The sequence below is a fragment of the Acomys russatus genome, chromosome 14 (assembly GCF_903995435.1).
Source record: "Acomys russatus chromosome 14, mAcoRus1.1, whole genome shotgun sequence".
In the NCBI taxonomy this organism is placed as follows: Eukaryota; Metazoa; Chordata; class Mammalia; order Rodentia; family Muridae; genus Acomys; species Acomys russatus.
In genome coordinates, this window is record NC_067150.1 from 13,911,551 (window position 1) to 13,929,341 (window position 17,791).

At 42.5% G+C, this 17,791-nt stretch overlaps 1 protein-coding gene and 1 non-coding gene across 2 annotated transcripts in view; one reads left to right on the forward strand and one right to left on the reverse strand.

The window, feature by feature from the left end:
* The window catches only part of LOC127198736 (mucin-16-like), a 234,353-nt gene extending 233,397 nt beyond the window's left edge, over positions 1-956 (reverse strand). Inside the window, 1 exon segment of the mRNA XM_051156780.1 lies at positions 615-956. Within this exon segment, the coding sequence (XP_051012737.1) occupies positions 615-879 (265 nt within the window). The 5' untranslated portion in view covers positions 880-956.
* Positions 957-5,897: 4,941 nt separating this feature from the next.
* On the forward strand, positions 5,898-6,005 carry LOC127198871 (U6 spliceosomal RNA). The gene has a single exon (XR_007831902.1). It is a non-coding gene; the product is annotated as a U6 spliceosomal RNA (small nuclear RNA).
* Positions 6,006-17,791: the final 11,786 nt, after the last annotated feature.

Genomic DNA, 17,791 nt, shown 5'->3' on the forward strand with positions numbered 1-17,791 from the left:
AGACAGAGAGAGTCAGAGACAAAGACAAAGGAGGAAGAATTATTTTTTCAAAATGGCTAGTGACCTGTGCCACAAGTCCAATCTCCTGCGTCCAGTATATAAGAAAGGATTTTCCTCCAAAAATATTTTATCTCTACCAGCTCTCTTTCAACTACAACTGCAACATCTAAGATGAGCTCTCTTTTGAAGACCAAGTTCTGTAGATGAGAAAAGGAATACACCAATACCGACTTTCTCTGATACCTCAAAATATTGCAGATAAAGTAGCCCCAAAGCTCCTCAAGTCACATATACAGCTATTGCCGAGGCACTCTGAAATGCTCCTCTCCTAATGCCTGCACCTGTCTCTCTTCACATTCCTATTTTATTTCTGGTTATTCAATAAACTCACTGACATGAGTTAACTCTGACTTGTCCTTCAGTTCTGTTACATGAGATGTCAGGGACCTAGCTGTACCTAAATTGAAGTCCCTGGGTCTGTGAGGGGGGATTCCTCTACCTATAATTGTGATCCCAGCTGCTAGTGACAGCCCCATGGAGGGGCTTCAGAAGCCAGCGTTCCCATGTTGCCTGTTCCTTTCCTCCCAGAGTCTAGCCAGTCCAGTCCTTCTTACCTGGCCCATAGGTGAGCAGAAGACTAGCAGCCAGAGTCAGCAGGTGCCTGCATTGATGCGCGGAGCATGCCAGGCCCTCCCGTCCCATGCTCCTGCCTGGCTGTCTATACTGTGCTTTGCTTCTTACTTCTCTGAGCAAGTCCCTGAGACTGAACCCAGAATAATCTGGTCCTAGCTGAACTTCAGGGAGGGTGTCAAGGACACACCTTGCTAGGTTTCCCAGGAGGGGCAGGGCCTGCCCTAGGGGGAAAGCAATGGCTGCCATAGCTGGTAAAGGTCATCGGGCATTATCCAGAGACCATAGAGTGACTAATACCTTGTAGACAAATATAAGACTCAGGGTAACCACGGCCCCTAGCAAAGCTTAACTCTGGTGAAGCCAAGATATCTACACTAATCAATCTGACTTTGAAGGAAGACAGAAGCCTCTCTTGGGCATCTATCCTTTTAAATATTTTTGTCCACATTCTACCTGACAACCTGTTGCTTAGAGCCTGGCACCACCAGACAAGAGTGGGGTGGATCCTCCCCTGGGAAGGTACAACTCCTACAGTGTACGTCAGTCGGTATGTGTAGGAGTACAGGGGAGGCAGCATTCCTGGGTGGGAACTCCCTAGCTGCTGGGAAAGGAGAAGACTGTGTTTTTTTAGGAGCCCACAAGAGCCACCCTGCTTTCCTTTGTCTTGACTATGATCCCTGCCCTGGCTTTACAGGGCCTGGAATGCATCACTTCTAAGTCAAGCTGCTCAGCTGCCCCTGACGGTGCAAAGGGCCGCATAGAATCCAGCAAGAGGTTTGTGTGTTTGACTCCTATTTGCAAGACCCATAGCCTTTCCCACCTTCTGTGGCAAAAGTGTTCATTTATTTATAGACATGTGTTGGTGCATGTGTCTGTGTGTGAACTCCAGAAGACAATGTGCCTTCCAATTTTTTAAAATGTTAGTACTTTGTTACATGTAGTTGGTTGGTTGTTTTTTTTCTTGTTTAGTATGTGTGTGCAAGTGCATGCATACCATGTGGGAGTCAGTTTTCTCTTTCTGCCATATGGCTTCCTTCTGTGGAGCAAACTAAGATGTTCAGACTTGGTGACAATTGTCTTTACCCACTGAACCATCTGGATGGCCTTCTACTATCCTGAGGCTCATTAATGTGGCTAAATGGGTTGGCCAGGAAGCCCAGGCTTCAGCATGTCTCCATCTCCCCAGAACAGGGATAGATTTAGGTCTTGCTCTACTTACGCCACTTACAATCCTTATAATTTTGATCCCATTATCATATTGTGAGCATATACCTCAAGAGTGATGGATAAGTGAACAAGTACAGGAAGGAACTGTGACCCATAAGTCAGTATGAGGCATCAGACTTGACCATGGGAGTGGGTGGAGAATCAAGTCAGGCTTCCGGGAACTGAGACATGTGTTCCCAGAAGGGTAAGCTGGAATTGGTTGCACCAGGTAAGGGTAGGAGTGAAGAGAGTTTTCCAAAGAGGGCACAGCAGCTGGAGGTAGTGGAAAGGAAGAACAGGAGGAGTTGAGCTCAAACTTTACCTAAACTCTTAACCTCAGTCCCCTACCAAGGCACTCCCCACCTACAAAAAGCAAACACCAAGAAGCAGAAGGCAAGCCATTTGATATCCTTGGTGATCACTTTGTTTAGCTCTCCCTTCCAACTCTCCAGATGAGAAACCTGGGCCCCTCAAACACTAGGATGTTCAAATCAATGCCAAACCCTTTGACCCAGATCTCTGCATTCCTCTGTCATCAGCATCAGCAGAGGTGTGGTGTGTGTGTGTGTGTGTGGTGTGTGTGGTGGTGTGTGTGTGTGTGTGTGTTACACATGCATGGGTACTCATGCATTGCAAAGGCCAGTGGAGGACATCAGGTATCAGGCTCTAAACCTCTGTCCTTAAGAAAGATCTCTCAGTGAACCTGAAGCTAAGGCTGGCAGCCAGCTTGCCCAGTGATCCTCTTCTTTAGTCTCCCACAATTCTGAGGTCACAGACAAACACAGGACCATACGTGGATTCTAGGGATTCAAACCTGGGTTTTGAACTCAGGTTCTCACACTTATGCAGCAAGCACTCCTACTTATTGAGCCACCTACCCAGCTCCAGCACTGGAGAGTTTAAACCATTCTAGAACTTTCTCTAGGATGGAACCACAAGGCTCTCATGTACCATCAGCCTGTCAGTCATTATGTCCCAGGTCCAAAAGCTTCTCTGTGGTAGAAAAGAGCAAGCAGGACCCTGGTTTAATTCCCAGCACCCATGTCAGGCAGTTCTCAGTTCCCTGTAACTCCAGCTCCAATGGATTTGACACTCTCATCTGGCTTCCACAGCCACTCTACACATGTGCACATATCCACACACACGCACAGACATAACTAAAAATAAAAACAAATCTTTAAAATAAAAAGCCATCAGGCAGGGTTAATGGATTTAATTTTATGAAAAGTATGATAACTACTATTTATGGAGCACCTTCTAGATGTTTTAAATAATTTCTAATCATCACCATGCTAGGATTTCCCCTCTTCCAAAAGGTGGTTGTGTCTCAGGTATGGGGGTAGGGCTGGAGCCTCACGCAAGCTAGAGAAGCATTCTTCAACTGCTCCAGGCCTCTAACCTTTTACTGGTAGACTACATCAGAGCATTGCCTGTCAGTAACACTGCTGGCCCCTCACTGAGGAACTCCAAGCAGTCATTGAAACACATGACAATTCCAGTACCTTTGCATCACAAGTGCTGGAATTGTAGGTGTCAACCATGAGAGTCCACACTGAGTGTGTGTCTTTCTGTCTCTGTCTCTGTCTGCCTCTCTCTCTCTCTCTCTCTCTCTCTCTCTCTGTGTGTGTGTGTGTGTGTGTGTGTGTGTGTGTGTATGTGTGTGTTGAGTACATATGTGTATGTAGGTGCATATGCACATGCATTTGTGTGCATCTGGAAGCAGAAGTATATTTCAGGTCCCTTCCTCAATCACTCTTCACTTTACTTTTATCATTGAAATATTTCATATATGTATACATATGTATTTTGACCAATCATTCCATGGAGAGAGTTTTAAGTAGTAAGCCCCGTGGGCATCAAATATGTTCAAAATTTTTCCAGGATAGAGATGGAGATTCCAAATGCATATATTAATACAGGCTCAACAGATCTGTCTGGACCAAAGGAATAAGGAATATTCCACACAGTATCCATGGGGTTTTGTTTAGAAAACATAAAGAGAATAAGGATTCGCCAAACAAGGTCTGTATTTTAGCAAACTATATCCCTATTACAACATTAAAAAAGGAATCTATGAATGGGAAAAAACTTTTAAATGTCAGATCAAGCTATAAGACTGAAAAATGAAGGAAAAGATTCTCATAGTGTCATCCAACCAGCTGGAGAGGTGGATTTCAAAGACAAGGGAGTAACCCCCACTTCAAATACCACATGCCAGGTGGAGTTAGAGGAAGCTGTTGAGCAGTCCTATGAAGTGAGTTTCCACAAAAGAATGAATAAGGGTCAGAATGTCAGGCAGAGAAGTCAAGAGAGAATGGTGAAGGATCTGGAGATATCTTGAGTTCCAGTCCCCATAGCAACTGTTATTATGACTATAATAATGCTTACCGAGCATACAATTGGATGTGAGGCATCAGGGAAACAAAAGGTGCTAGAAGCCAAAACCATGAACATTAAATTCCACTTTCATCGACTGACATTTATTTAATATTTCTGGTGAGCTACACCCTTCACAAACCTTACTGACTCACTGAATTGCCATGGTGTTCTGTATGCAATCCATACAAAAGTTATATAACTCAAAACTATGCCTGTGTCTTCTGAACTGTGTTCATGTAACGTTCCAGGGCAATAGAAGATGTAATTTGGCTGGTAGAGTACTCACTAACATGCATGAAGGTTCAACCCCAGCACTGTATAAACGGGGAATGGAGCTATATACCAGCAATCCCAGGTTTTAGAAGGTGAAGACAGAAAGGATCAGAAATGCAAAGTCATCCTCAACTACTTAGTGAGCTCAAGGAGAGCCTGAGCTATAAGGACAACTTGTCTTTTTAAAAAAGTTTAAGCCCTTCTCCCCTCCATGCTCATTTAATAAACTCCTCTACAACATAAAAAAAAAAAGTTTAAGGGTGGGCAATATAGACAAATTTGTCTATGTACAAGAACTCTCTAGAAAAGGATTATGAAGGAATCATCCAAAACAGTAGTTCTCAAGTGAAAGCTATTGATCTCCTCCCAAATCCCAGGGGCATGTAGAAATATCTGGGGGATTTTTGACAGTCAAACTGTGATAAGAGCGACATTAAAGTATTGTAGTGGATACAGAGGAGGGTAAAGAGATTAACATCCTACATTGCAAATTACAGCCTCTCTTGATAGAGAATCTTCCAACCTCAAATGTCAGTAAAGACATGCCAAGAAACCCCAGCTATGAACCCTAGCTCATTTAAATGGCATTTTCCAGATAAACATTAAAAGTACCTTATTCTCTGGTACTTCCTATCTTTCTCTGCTCAAATTGTGGTCTCATTTCACCCTCAAAACGCTCCAGTGAGGGGCTAGGGAAATGATTCAATTGGTAATGTGCTTGTTATTCAAGCATGGCGACCTAAATTTGATCCCCAGAATCCACTCAGAAAAGTAATAACTAAGTAAGTAAATAATAAATACATAAGTAAATGAGCATGGTAGTGTATGCCTGTGGTCCTATTGTGAAATTTTGTTTTTCCCCCTACCAAAAGCAGCAGCTCATCACGAGCCATAATCTCCCTACCTTTACTATCCCCCACCAGGCAAAACTTTTGTTTTCACAAAGTACTGGATCAGAATAAATGGCCACTTTCCCTTTTTTCCATTTTGTCTTTGACAGTTATTTCAAAACTACCTAACCATGAAAGACTGTGAGGTTAGATCTCAGACAATATGGGGAAAAACTAGCCACATCAGGGAGCTCAGGATTTGATTGAGAATCCTTTCTCAATGGCTTCCTTATTTCCTCCCTGGAACACACCAGCACTCTGTATGTGTCATCATTTTATTCTTCATTTTCCACTTTATTGTCTCCATCTATTCAAAGTGACCAGGGATTGAGTCTATCTTACTAATGGCTACATCACTGATGTATGGAACTCAACAGACTCCAAACATTTTGATAAGCTGGATATGAGGAAATTTCCCTATAGGCCTAATTCATCAGTAGGTTGTGAGGCATGAGGATTGAGGAGTTTAAGACCAATCTGGGCAGCATAGAGAGAGACCAAATGACAACAGAAAAGGTGCTTGCTGAGGTAGCACATTTACTAATATTGAAATGACACACAGATGATTAGCATAGGCCCTATGCAAGAATGACCCAGAAGCTATAAAACACCACACACATGCACACAGACACAGACACCCACAAAAGGGGGGGGGGGAAGATATAGGTTACTGGAATATTGTTTGCCTAGCATGTACAAAGTCATAAGTTTCATGCTGACACTGCATAAACTATATGTGATGATGTGAGCCTGTAATCTCAGTTCTGAGGAAGCAGAGGCATGGGGAAGAAGGGCTATAGATCATCCTCTGCAACATGGCATATTTGACGCATGAGACCTTGTTTCAATATACAGTAAATTATAAACTGATAATAAAATAACAAGAGAGCAGTAAATTACAAACAAACACATCTGCTGGATAAAAATATCTGGGAACCTTGGGATTTCCTTGAAACCTGGTAATGGGTAAAGTAAATATTTGAAAGGAACTATACCAGGCTTTCAGGGACATTCTCTGTGAAATGCCATTCACACTCTGAAACTGCGATCTCATTTCACACTCAAAACCCTCCAATAATGGACTGGGGAGATGATTCAAATGGTAAAATGCTTCCTGTTCAAGCATGTGGACCTGAACTTGATATCTCTCTCTCTCTCTCTCTCTCTCTCTCTCTCTCTCTCTCTCTCCTCCTCCTCTCTCTCTCTCTCTCTCTCTCTCCCTCGTTCTCTCTGAGTGATTCTCTCATTCTTTCTGAGTGATTCTTGAACTACCTGCCACGTCACCCTAGCTCATGCCCTCCTCTTTGCTCATGCCGTGACTTTGAGAATTGTCTGTATGGACACTGATTCCATGCTGACATCACATCCTTTCTGAGTTCCTCTCCACCCAGCCAGTGACCTTTCAAAAATGCAAAGTTAGCCACCCCCACCCCTGGCACAAACTCTTCTTTGCCTTCTCACTACTCCCAGGCTCAAGTGTGAAGCCTCCACCTTGCTTTTTAAGGCCTGCCTTGAACTGGTAGATGTCCCTCATTTGCGGAAAGCAGAGCTTAGAGTCTCAGGTCCTAGCATAGGCCCAGGCTGTGTCCTGTACCTTCTCTGCCTCCACCCCTTTCCCTGATGCATTACTTTGAAAGTTGGGATTATGAGTGCTGTGGTTCTCCAAGCTCTGCCTGCTTTCCCCAGAAAGAAACAAAACTTGCTTCCCCATTTCCAAAACTTCTTATGGTTTTATTTTTTATGTGATGCAGGTATAAATGCCTTATGCATATATTATTGTGCAGGGACTGATGTTATAAATCAGCTGGTAGAGTTTCTGCCTAGAATTCACTGTGGTGGTGCTAGGGCTGTGGCTCAAAGACAAAGGCCCTACATAGAATCCCCCAGTGAGAGGCTAGGCATATATATCAGAAGGGAGATCCCCTGCGTAGAGTATCCCAGTGAAGAGCTGGAACTGTGGCTCTACTAGTAGAGTTCCTGCATAGACTCTCCCAATAAAATGCTGGGAACGTGGAGCAGTGGGAGAATGCCTATAGAGAAGCTGTAAAGCCCCAGGCTCCATCCCTACCATCAAAAAGCAAATAGTTGGGCATGTCTAACATTGTACCTTCTATGGTGGAAAAAAGAAGGCAGTATCTGTGATACCCTGCAATGACGCTGGTATTCTGCATCTCCACAGGGGCTTGGGCTAAGTGAGGCAATGTGCCATGTGTACACTTGATAGCTGTGCATCTCATCAAGGGTAAATGTGATCTCAGAAAGTAAAACCCTACCCAGGAATATTTTGTTACAACAGTCTCAAGAAGCTAATGTGTGGTGCACAGCCGGTGAGTAATTTGTGGTGATGTAAAAAAGGAGAGGAGGAGGAAAGTACAGAATTACCACAGTTGCCCCCCACCCAGGAGCTTGTATGCTAATCAGGACACTACATACCACAGTTGCTAACAAATCAATCACACTATCTGTCGTCAAACTGACCCACCCTAAGTTAAGGAGGAAGACTCTACAAAGACTTAAAAACCCTCAGCCCACCAGAAGGTACTGGATTTTTCAGCTTTCCAAGTCCCCCTCTACTTTGCCTAGGGTCTTTTTCTGTGTATTTGCTGCACGTGTGTCTCCTCACTGCAATTAACACTTTCCTTCAAATGCTAATTCCGTCTGAGGTGCTTGAGGTTTCTCTGCTGCTATGCTTCCTGCTTCGGATTTTTCCTGCCTTTGAATTCTTTAACTTTCAGAGAAAAGAAGGCCAATCATGACCACCAGACTGCAGCATGTCAGGATCCATAGACAACATCAGAACCATATGCCAAAACCCGGAGACTACACACTCTATCAGAGAGGTGTGCAAGAAATAACATGAAGAGATGAGGCCCCAGGTTGTCCACTAACTTCCACTGGATAATGTGGGGCAAGCGCACGCACGCACGTACTCACACTCACACTCACACACACACACACACACACACACACAGACACACGCGCATGCGCGCAGAGGGATGGGGAGGGACGACAATGATGCTACATAGATAGATAATAGATATATAGATAAATGATAGATATAAAGTAGATAGATAGGCAGGTATGTAGGTAGGTATAGGGTAAGGAAAAATTTAAAAATATGTAGAGAGATAGAGAAAGATCCACCTGTAACCTCTATGTGAATACACACATAAGAACCTTGTGTCACTGGGTGTGGTGGTGCACGCCTTTAATCTCAGCACGTGGGAGGCAGAGACACATGGATCTCTGTGAGTTCCAGGACAGCCTGATCTACAAAGTGAGTCTAGGACAGCCAGGGCTACACAGAGAAACACTGCCTCGAAACCTCGAAAACCAAAGAAAGAAAGAAAGAAAGAAAGAAAGAAAGAAAGAAAGAAAGAAAAAAAGAAAGAAAGAAAGAAAGAAAAAAGAACCTTGCGTCTTACTCCAGTTCCTGGTAATCAATTCTCTTTTCTTAAGGTTATTTTTTTTTTAATGCATGTGGATGTGTGTGAGTGAGAGAGAAAGAGGCAGTATGCCACATGTGTGTCGGTACCCATAATGGCTAAAAGAGGGCATCAGATCTGCTGTAGATGGAAGTACAGGTACTTGTGTGTCTCCCAACATGGGTGCTTGGAGCCAAACTTAGGTCCTGTAGAAGAGCTCTCCAACTTTATTTATGTGCACAGACGTTGGTTTCATTTGTGCTGTATGTATATTAGGGTTGATGGTATGCAGTTTGGACAGTTTTGTTACGTAATCCAAGATGCTTGAAGTAGAGATCTCTTTCTCTTTCTGAGTGCTGAAATAGCAGGTATATACTACCATAGCTAGTGATTTTCTTAATAATATTCTAGTGTCTGTATATGCATGCACCTACACAAATCTATTTCAGTTTTGTTTATCTATTCATCCATCAGTAGACAGGTACATTTCATATCTTGGCTGTGGTCAATAATAATGTACAAATATGAGAATCTAAATTTTTTTTGAGATTCTGATTTATTTTTCTGCAGATATATAAGAATAAGATTACCAGATGACAGGACAACATGTTCTCCTTAACAGATTCACTGGGGCAGATTTTTAACTGTAGAAAAAGTATTACATTAAAGTACAAAGCCTCCCAGACTTGTAGAGCTCTCTAACAAGGCAGATAGGCCAACAAAAGAACAGAGTTGTTCCCAGAGTGACCCTTTGGGAACAGCTGAACCCAGGTAATAGAGGCCCAGAACCAACTGTTTCAACCATGGATATTTCCTTTGCAAGAATGAGGTACAGAGCTATAGGTTCAATTTGGTGGAGTGCTTGTCTAACATGATTAAAGCCCAAAGTTCTATGCTCAGAAACATAATCTAGGTATAGTGCTATATAACTGCCATTTTAGCATTCTGGAGGCGGAAGCAGGTGGAACAGGAGTTCAAGATTATTCTTGGGTACATAAGAAGTTTGAGGCCAGCCTAGGCTATGGGAGATATCCTATCTACCACTAGAACAAGCACACACACGCACGCACACACACACACACACACACGCACGCACACACACACATACACACACACACGGGGGGGGGAGGGAACAAATGAGGAATAGAGTTGCTGGAAGCCCCAATTTTTCTGTTATCACTGCTATAATTTGAAATTTCACTGTTATTCTCATATGAAATATCTTCACTTTTAAATGTTTACAATTTGTTTCTATTTCAACATTACAGGTTTTATTTTTATTTTGTTGTTGTTGTTGTTTTAATAGAGATTGGTGAATCCATAGATTGATTATTGATAGGCACAGAGTTGTTATCACTGGTAGTAGAAATACTATGTATGACCATATGTAAAAACACACCAACTAATGCAGACTAACTGTTAACTCCTAAACTAAGAGTACATATTTTGGGAATCAGTTGGGGGTTCAAGCAAAAAGCACAGTCTTTTCATGCTAGCTGTTGTACTCATGGCTTTTCTTGCTGCTATGACAAACTATCACACAGTCCATCATGGCAGGGAAAGCATGGAGGAGGCTGGAACTTGAGGCAGTCAGTGACACTGCATTCACAGTCAGGAAACAGCAGGAGGGGAATGCTACTGCTTAGCTCATGGTCTCTTGTTTTATTCAGAACAGGACCCCAGCCATGAAATGGTGTCATCTACACCAAGGGTGAGTCTTCACATATCAGCAAAGCCAGTCTTAATATTGTGTCACAGACATACCTCGATGTTTGTCTCATAGATTATTCTGATGAGTCTATCACGTTGACAATGAAGACTATCCTAATTCCGTGCCAAGAAGTAATGGTATTGAAGCTGCATCACAATGAGCTTGTTTCTTTCTCTCTCTAAGTTCCTTTATTTTTTCTTATTACTTTGATATAGAGTCTTTTACAGCTCAGGCTGGCTTCAGGTTCCCTATGTGGCTGAGGCTTGCCTTGAACTACTGGTACTTCTGCCTTTACCTCCCAAGTTCTGGCAGTACAGATGTGTGTCAGCCCACATGGCTTTCCATCTGATTTGCTTGTCTGAAAACAGGGTTGATGATTGCAAGGATGAGATAGTGTTGGTGACTTGCTTTGCCCCAGGACTGGCATAAGGAAAACAGAGTGTGACTGTTTGCAGTTTCCCTCACTCACTGAATCTTTTATTGCCTTTTCAATCTGTGTGTATGGGAGAGTATACGATATTCATGCATGGGATACATGAGTATTGTAGGTTCGTGTGTGTGTGTGTGTGTGTGTGTGTGTGTGTGTTTGTGTGTGTGTGTGTTTGTTCGTGTGTGTGTGTGTTTGTTCGTGTGTGTGTGTTCGTGTGTGTGTGTGTGTGTTCGTGTGTGTGTGTGTGTGTGTTCGTGTGTGTGTGTGTTCGTGTGTGTGTTCGTGTGTGTGTGTTCATGTGTGTGTGTGTGTTCGTGTGTGTGTGTGTGTTCGTGTGTGTGTGTGTTCGTGTGTGTGTGTGTTCGTGTGTGTGTGTGTGTTTGTGTGTGTGTGTTCGTGGTGTGTGTGTGTTCGTGTGTGTGTGTGTGTTCGTGGTGTGTGTGGTGTGTGTGGTTCGTGTGTGTGTGTGTGTTCGTGTGTGTGTGTTTCGTGTGTGTGTGTGTGTTCGTGTGTGTGTGTGTGTTCGTGTGTGTGTTGTGTTCGTGTGTGTGTGTGTTCTTGTGTGTGTGTGTGTTCGTGTGTGTGTGTGTGTGTTCGTGTGTGTGTGTGTGTGTGTTCTTGTGTGTGTGTGTGTGTGTGTGTGTGTGTACGCACGCCTGCACGTGTCCCAGGTTGTAAAGACAAGAGTTCAACCTTGGATGCTGTTCCTCAGTACAAAGTCTCTCACTAGGATCTGAAACATGCTAGTTTGCCCAGGTTACTTAGTAAGTCTCAGGTATCCTCATGTGTCCACCTTTTAAGACTTGGGACTGCAAGCATGTTCCTGGCTGTTTACAAGCATTCTGGGTATAAAACATGGCTCTTCTTGCTTTTATGGAAAGCACTTTATCGAGTGAGCTATCTTCCAAGCCTCTATTTAATATTTTTTATGTTTGGGAAATCTAAATATAATTACACCATATCACCTTTTCATATTCTCTGTTTACCTTTTCCATGTATTACCTTTCTCTCTCTCAAATCTACAACCCTTTCTGTGTATTAACTTGTTTATTCTTTAACAAATTTGTATGCATACAGATAGAATTTTGGGTCACTTTCACCCTCATTACCCTCTCTTCCATCTCTTTCTTCCCATCGAATGATTCTTCCCCACAAGATTCTTCTTACTTCAATTTTTTAAATTCTTTTATACATTACATCCTGTTGGCAGTTTCCCCTCCCTCTGTTACTCCTAGTCCCTTCTTTCACACACACACCCCCAATCCACTCTTCTTCCATTCTCTTCAGAGAGAGAACCAGCCTCCCAGGGATATCACCAACATAGCATATGAGGTTACATAAGACTAAGCACTTCCCTTTATATTAAGGCTGGGAGAGACAACCCATCAAGAAGAAACATGTCCCAAAAGCAGGCAAAAGAGTCAGAGATAGACCCTGGTCTCACAACAGCATGATATATACAGCTGTCACATATATGCAGAAGGCCTGGATCAGAACTGAGCAGGCTCCCTGATTCTTGGTTCAGTCTCTGTGAGCCCCTATGAGGCCAGGATAGTTATTATATGAGTTTTCTTGTGATGTCCTTCACCTGTCTGACTCCTACAAACCTTTTCACTCTCTTCCACAGGATCCAGGAGCTCTGCCTAATGTTTTGGCTGTAGGTCTCTGCATTGGGCTCTCATTAGTTACTAGATAAAGCCTCTCCAATGACAAGTTTTAAGGCTCTGGTTTACAAATAAGCAGAGTATTATTAGGAATCATTTCATTGGCTTCCTATCCCCACAGAGGTGTGGTTCTATTCTAGGTTTTGAGCTCCTGGGTCCTGATGCTCTGGGCAGTCTCGGAGGATGGCTCCCTCATGTGGCATGGGTCTCAAGTTGAACCAATCTCAATGTCTTTTTTTAATTAATATTTTTGTTATTGATTTCATTACACTGGCCATGTGAAGTTTTTTGGAACATGTATCTTACTCTCCTTTGGAAAATGAATAGAATCAATTTTGATAATGTAATGTAGATGACTCTTACTTTTTTGTTTGATGTTGAGAGAGAAGGTCTGACTACATAGCCTTTGCTAGCCTGGAGTTAGCCTGCTGTTGAACTCACAAAGATCTGCCCACCCCTGCCTTTCAAGTGCTGGGATTAAAGGCCTACACCACCATGTTCAACCCCGTTCCTTTCCCTCTTAAACCTTTCTTTTGGGACAAGCTCCATTCCTTCTTTCATGTCTTTTTTCTGTGTGTGATATATTGAATTAATTAGAGTTTCTTGCCAAAGCATGAGTAGGAGATTGTTTACACAGAAGCAAGGGCAACTTGTCAAAGGCTACACCACTGAAGAAAAGATACAACCTCTTCTAGCAACCATTATTTGCCAAGGGCTAATTGTCTCTCAGGTGGGAGTAAGTCCGCACTGGCCCCTCCCTCATCCTTGATTAAATGTTGTGTAGGTCTTGTGCAGATAGCCACAGCTGTAGTGAGTGTGTGGATGCCTTGTATAGCAGACACAACTCAAAGCACTTCTCCCCTCCTCTATAACATTTATTAAACTATAATCTTCTGAGAAGACAGAAGTTCTGACTTGATAATTCCCCATGGACTCACACGAGCTCACAGAGACCGAACCAAAAATCAGGGAGCCTGCTCAGTTCTGAGCCAGGCCCTCTGCATATATGTACAGCTATATATATTGTGCCTTCCCCAATGAATGCGCATTGCTATACAGCAGGTGCTCAATGAATATTTACTAAACAAATGAACAAATAGGCGAGGGAAGCCGCTGTGAACAGGGCTGATAGTTTCCCTTCATTCCTTTGAGCTGGGAAACAAAGGAGATGAGCAGGAATTTCTGCTACACATCCTGCTAGATCTTTACCACCAATGCAGAGTTCAGATCTTGCTCTTTGCCAGGGCAGGGGTCAGGGCTGACCCTTCTGTAGCCCACTAGAAATTTTGTTTCAGTTTCCACATGACAGGTTTTTCCCGCTGCAAAATGAGTCTGCTGCCAGTCACACTCTACTGCTCTTCAATGTCTTCTGGGCATGCCTATGAGTATCTGTCAGCTCAGGTACCAGTTTGACAGTCTGCTAATCACAAATGTCCACAGAAGTAGCTGAGAAAGCTCCAAGGAAGTATTCCTATGGAAGACAACGCATGAAACCCCAGGCCAAGGGGCTCTTGGTCTTTTGAAATAGACATTCAGTTCCGGGAGGTAGGTGACATGCAGGGTATCTTTCTTGGTATTCTCCATACTATTTTTCTAAGACACAGTCTCTCCCGGAACCTGAACTTACTGATATAGCTGAGCTGGCTGTCCAGCTCTGCGTTTCTAGAAGCCAGGAAAGTAAGCCAGGATAATTGTTAGTTCAAGGTTCAGCCTGGGCTACATAGCTAGGTCAAGGAAAACTTGAGCAACATAATGAGATCCTGTGTTAAGAAAACAACAAAGGAGAAAGAGAAGATGGGAAGAGAAGAGAAAGACCAAAGGAATGGAAGAAGTAAATGAACAAGGGAAGGACGACCTCCTCAGCCCATAGTGCTTATCTTCTTTATTTCTGATTCCCTGATTCTTTGTCTCAGGTTCGGTTAGCCTAGAGTAAAAGAATCCTATAAGAGCCCTACAGGTCCAAACCTCTAACCTTATCAACTCTTGTGAGGAAGAAAATTAAAAAAGACAAAGAATTTGGGTAAAAGCTGGGTACAACAGCATAAAGTACCTGTAATTTCCAGCATGTTCCCACAAGGTGTAGAAGGTTAGGTCCAACATGACCTTTGATCATATGATCATCATTGTACATGCACACCAGGACAAAACACACACACATGAGAGAGAGAGAGAGGGGGAGAGAGAGAGAGAGAGAGAGACAGAGACAGAGACACAGACACAGAGACAGAGACAGAGACTAGAAAGGAAGAACAGGAGAAGAGAGATCAGGGCAACTTCAATTTCAGTGACTGGGTCCTGAAGAGAAGGCTCATCAGTTGAATATATACTTCTCTGCAGAGGAATGGAGTTCAGTTTCCAGCACCCACTTTACAGGTGGGATCATGTTAAGTCTAATTCCAGAGGACTCAATGTCTGTATCTGGCATCCACAGACACTCCCACCAAAACACACCAATGTATGCACATAAACATAAGTAAACCCTTTTTAAACATAGAAAAGGATAAAGCAAGCTGAAACTTATCCTCCCTCCCTCCCTCCCTCCCTCCTTCCTCCCTCCCTCCCTCCTTCCTCCTTCCTCTCTCTGTCTCTGTCTCTGTCTGTCTCTGTCTGTGTTTCTGTCTCTGTCTGTCTGTCTGTCTGTCTGTCTGTCTCTCTCTCTCTCTCTCTCTCTCTCTCTCTCTCTCTCTCTCTCTCTCTCTCTCTCTCTCTCCTGACTATGGGCACAATGTGACCAGCTGTCTCAAAGTGCTGCTTCCAGGCCTTCTCCACCATTGTGCACTGTCTCTTTAAGCAATTAAACAAATAAACCTGTCATTTCTGAAGTTTTCTCTGTCAGGTATCTGATCACAACAAGAAGAAAAGTAGCCAGCACATAGATTTAGGGTGTGTGTGTGTGTGTGTGTGTGTGTGTGTGTGTGTGTGTGTGTGTGTGTGTGTGTGTGTGTTTGCGCGCGCGCGCACAATTGTGTTTCAGGAAAGGTGTTTCAGTTAATGTCAGAGTAAATATAGCATACTAGTCCTAAAAGATTACAGCGGAGTTGAAAATTGCCCTTCCCATGAGCATCTGGACACATTCTTCACAGCTTTCTGGTGCTCCTGGTGTAATCAAGCCTCATGTGACAGTATCCACTAGTCCATATTCAATCTGGATCTTTCGAGGTGAGAAGATACACCTTTAATTGAGATCTTTTGAGGTAGGAAGATCTACCTTTAATCTGGAACATACCTTCTGGTTCTACCTATTTAAAGGACATGGAAAAAGAAAGTTTTCACTCTTTGCCTGCTTGTTCTCCATCTCGCTGGCAGGTCTATTCCTTCACTGGCATTAGCGCCTACTTCTGGATTCTGGAATATACTGAAGACCATAAACTGAAACATTCAGCCTTGCAGACTAAACAACTACTCAGTTCTTTGACCTTCTGTTGGTAGACAGATACTGTTGGACTAGCTGGATGATACCCTGTTAAATATTCTAATAAATCCCATTTTGCAAGTTCTGTTCCTCTGGGGAACACCAACTAATAAAACATCATTTCTAAATTGCATTGAGAAGCCATGTACATGAAGTTGGAAAGATGTACCAATAGTTAAGAGAGAGCATGCTTTCACAAGATCTAAATTTCGATCCAAGAATCCTTACTAGGTAGCTCACAACTGCTGGAAAATCTAGCCTTAGGGCTATCCGATATCTCTGACCTCTGTGGACAGCTGCGGTAATGTGCACATACATAATACAGACAAACACATATAAAGTATTTAAAATAAAATAAATATTAAAGTAAACCTGTGGAAGGATGTGGGGTAGCTCATTTAGTAGAATGATTGCCTAGCATACATAAAGCATTGAATTGCATCCCTAATACCCCACAAACTGGGAATAGTAGTAACTTGAATACTTCTAATATATACACACGAAGACCACAAGTTCAAGGCCATCCTTAGCTACATAACAAATTTGAGACCAGCCTGTGGCATGTGAAACCCTGTTGGTGAGAATAGGAATAAAATAGGTCAGATAAGGAAGGGACTGAAAAGCAGCACTTCTCAGAATGTCCTTCCTGGAGGAAAGAAATGCCAAAGGGGAGTTCTGGTTCCCGGTTTCATTTTATCGCTATCTTTGCCTGGAAGCTGGATGTGAGGATGTGACTGAAACTGAGAGATGTACTGGGCACCTCACTATTCTTCATCACTCAGCCAACTGACCAGTTCATCCTCTTCCCTGTGTCACATCCAGTTTCTGTCCCAAGTCCTGTAATAAGCTCCTAGACTAGAAGTAGATGGTTCCCCACTTCCTGGAGCCTGCACATCTATACAGGAGCTCTGCACTCTCTCCTTCTCATGAACTCCCATCTATGAGTCCATAATCAAACTCTAAAATTCACCCTCTATGGTCCATGAATTTTACTGATTCAGTTGTTTTGTGTAACTGTGAGTATCCCAATCTCTAACTCCTGAATTAGACCTTGTGTACTCTGGACTCAAAAATACCCTCAAATTTCACATATTAATATCTCAAAGGGAGAAGAACAATCACATGTAATAATTAATCTATATCCCCAAGAACTATGTAAGTGTGGATTGTGATAATCACATGATTAAACCAAGGGCACATCTCTCAGAATGTGGCCCTTCATGAAGCCATTCATCAATCTACTTCATGGCATCAGGCTGATATAATTATATAGTAAATATATTTATTTTGTTAAAAAATTAAAATTTGTTATTTGGATGTTTTGTAGGAAAATGGAGGTCATCATTTTAAATCAAATAAGCCACACTTAGAAACACAAACACTGAATGTTTTCTTTCATATGTGAAATCTAGATTTACAAAAAAAAAAAAAAAAAAAAAAAAAAAAAGCCTTGAAAAAGATGTGAATTATTTGTAAAGAGGAAAATAACCAGGAGAAATTGTAAGAGGTGTACAAACAAGAGTAATAAGGAGCAAATGCATGTATAAAATGTCATACTAAATAAATTATTTAATACAAATAATATACAATAATAACCCATGTTTATTGCTACTCTCTTTACAAAAGCTAGAAAATGGAATCGTCCTAAATTTGCAACGATTGGTGAATAGATAATAAAATAGTACATACATAATGGAATTTTATTCAGCCACAAAAACTATGAAGTTTTCAGAAGATACAGGAAAATATAAGTGGGTCAACCCAGCTT